Source organism: Theobroma cacao, chromosome 7 (assembly GCF_053813885.1).
Source record: "Theobroma cacao isolate CCN51 chromosome 7, ASM5381388v1, whole genome shotgun sequence".
Taxonomy (NCBI): domain Eukaryota; kingdom Viridiplantae; phylum Streptophyta; class Magnoliopsida; order Malvales; family Malvaceae; genus Theobroma; species Theobroma cacao.
The window spans coordinates 17,711,055-17,714,243 of NC_142645.1; the positions used below are offsets into that span (position 1 = coordinate 17,711,055).

At 38.8% G+C, this 3,189-nt stretch overlaps 1 protein-coding gene across 1 annotated transcript; it reads right to left on the reverse strand.

Moving 5' to 3' along the window:
* Nucleotides 1–817: 817 nt before the first annotated feature.
* Nucleotides 818–2,889, reverse strand: LOC148761772 (uncharacterized). The gene is made up of 3 exons (XM_088808706.1): nt 2,413–2,889; nt 1,078–2,026; nt 818–1,032 (listed from the first exon to the last, which is right to left on the reverse strand). Exons 1-3 carry the CDS (start codon nt 2,887–2,889, stop codon nt 818–820), a joined length of 1,641 nt encoding a protein of 546 aa, XP_088664832.1.
* Between the last annotated feature and the right edge of the window lie 300 nt (nt 2,890–3,189).

Genomic DNA, 3,189 nt, shown 5'->3' on the forward strand with positions numbered 1-3,189 from the left:
CTTTTGCATCCATTTCTATCTAGAGTCTAGTAACATTGTACTCAATACACAAAACTAAATCCCTGTGTAGTGCCATTAACTTTGCCTGTAATGAATGACACAATCCGAAATTTTTAAAAAATCCAAAAATCATGGTACCTATATGGTCTCGAAGGAGTCCTCCCCCAGCAACATTTTGAAAATTGTGCTTGGAACTACCATCAACATTCAAATAAAACTCACCTGTTGATGGTTTATGCCAAGAGAATATTTTTGGAGGATATGGGATTGCTTGCTGAAATGTTAGACCCCATGCCCGAGCAATCTGTAGGTCTCCCCTCCATTGCCACCGGTGGAATTGCCATCCATGAAATAATTGGTGGATGAGTTTTAGTACTCTCCACACTACTTTGTTAGGATACATACCAAGGTCCCTATGCTTCGCATCATTCCTTTTAACCCATAAGAACCAAAAAATGAATAAAGCCATTAACGTGCGTATGTGTCCTTTTTTCGTGTAATCACCGAAGTACAACCCTGCCCATATAATCTAATAAACAGTTTGGGGATGAGCAATGTTGATTTGGAAAAATTTTGCAAAATAATTCCAAACATCTGTAGCTATTGGGCATTCCCACATGACATGCAAGAGAGACTCCGCGGAGTTACAATGTTGGCATTTAGAAGCTAATTGAAATCCCTTGGTTTTCAATCGCAAATCAGCTGGGATCCAATCCTATAATAACCTCCATAGAAAGAAAGAAGTGGTAAGAGGAATGCATTTATGCCAAATTAAATTGAAAACATGATTTACTGACTATCGCTGTCGAATTATCTCTCAAACAGACTTAGTGGTGAATTGCCCATCTGAGGTAGGAACCCAGAATGCCTTATCATCACTGAGTGGATCGATCGAAATTTTTAAGATTTCCACCACAACTTCCTTCAGTAACACATTGTTCAGTTTACCCACATCCCATTTGCCATTGTCATAGAAATAGCAAACTCTTGTCGTTGATGATGCAAAGGATGGAAATCGACTAACCAAGGGCGCTTCACCCATCCAACAATCATGCTAGAAAAATAACTCACCCTTACCAATCCGCCACCTAGTGAATTGTTCTATGACCAAGACGCTAGCTAACATCCGTTTCCATGTCCGTGAATCCCGAAGCTTCGATTTTACATTCCTTGGAATTTGACCAGCACAATATTTACTCCGTATAAAGTGTGTCCAAATGCTGTTACAAGTTAAAAACCTCCACCAAAGTTTCATGCTGAAGGCCTGCATCACATCACCTAGGCCTTTGATGTCTAATCCTCCCTCATTAGATGGTAGAGTGATCTTATGCCATGAAGCCCAATGGATTTTTTTAGTCCTTGCCAAACCTTCCCACAAAAAATTATTGAACAATCTGTCAATTCTTTCAATCTCACAAGTAAGAGGTTTAAGGACCTGGAGCAAATAAATAAGCAGAGAAGAAAGTACAATACGTAATAGTGTTATTTGCCCTCCCAAAGATAAGACTTTGTTTTCCCATCCTGCTATACGGTCCTGGATCTTTGCAACTAAATCATCAAATAACATAACCTCTTTTGGCCCTTTATAAAGAGGCACTCCTAAATATGTAATAGGCAAGCACTTATGAATGAATCCAGTGGCTTGAGAAATGATCTGGATGTGACTATTTGCCATATTTCGGTGAGTGATAAAGCAACTCTTTGAGTGGTTTATTCGTTGCCCAGAAATTGCCTCATAATCCTGCAAGGAGGATTTTGCACCGTTAGAGAATATAATTATATCGTTTGCAAATGCTAAGTGGCTTACTGGCATAGAGCAATAAGAAAGATAATGCAGTGAAGGATAAGTGGCAAACAAAGCATTCAATGCTCGAGATAGATATTCCACAGCCAAGACAAATAACAATGGAGAGATGGAATCGCCTCGTCTTTGCCCTTTTTCTGACTTGAAATAACCCACAACACCACCATTAATCAGCGAAGAAAACCAACAATTGGAAATGTAGCGGTGAACCATGCCAATCCTCTAAGAATTAAATCCAAACTATTATAGCATTCTATAGAGAAAATCCCATTGAAGCCAATCATAAGCCTTCATCATATCCAACTTGAGAGCTACATTTCCACCTCTTGACTTTCGATCAATCTTCCCAATTAGTTCCTGGGCTAGAAGAATATTATCGTTGATTAGTCTCCCCCTACGAAACCACTCTGATTATCTATAATCATGGAGGGAAGCACCTTTGCAAGACGGTTAGCTAAAATCTTAGTAATGATTTTACTTAAAACATTACAAAAACTTATCGATCTAAAATTGCTCCATTTCGAGGCATTGTTATTTTTGTGCAGCAACACAATAATTGTATATGTTAATCCCCTTAGGAGGTCTGCTCCATGAAAGAAATCAACTACTGCATCCAGGAGGTCATTAGCAATGATATCCCAACATTGTTGATAAAAATAAGAGGTGAATCCATTTGGGCCAGTAACACTGTCCTTATCAATATTGAAAACTGCCTCTTTCACCTCTCCCATTGAAGGCACTGCACATAAACTAAGATTGTCATTCTCAGAAATAATAGCCAGAATCAACGAAGTATCAAACCTGGACATGTCACATGTTTCCTTTTTCATGAGGGAGGAAAAAAATTCCACTGTAGAAGACTTCACAGCATTCGGTTCTTCAATCCAACTCCCATTCAGATTTTGTATTTTGAAGATATGGCTTTTGATGCGCTTCTTCTTAACTTGCATGTGGAAAATTTTGGTGTTACGCTCACCCTCCACTAACCATTTAATGCCAAAGTTTTGCTGCCAAAATAATTCTTCAACACTAAGCAGATGATTAAGTTGGGCATAGGCTTTATTCATGGTAGTTCGGTTCTCCATTGACTGCTCCTGTTGAAAAATTATTTCACAATCTGTAGCTCTTTGTTCCACCTTTCACAATCTGTAGCTCTTTGTTCCACCACCTTCAAATTATGGAAGATGTCTTCGAAAACCTCATTATTCCACCTTTTCAAAGCTTGTTTTAAACGTCGTTGCTTCACCCAGAAAGCTTGTAATCCACAGCCAACAACGGCGAGAAGTCTAATTTTGTTCCACGAAATTTTTAAAACCATGGTGTAGAACCCAAGCATGTAAGAGCCGAAAGATGAAGGAACTCTATCTTGGTTCTTAGAGTAGGTA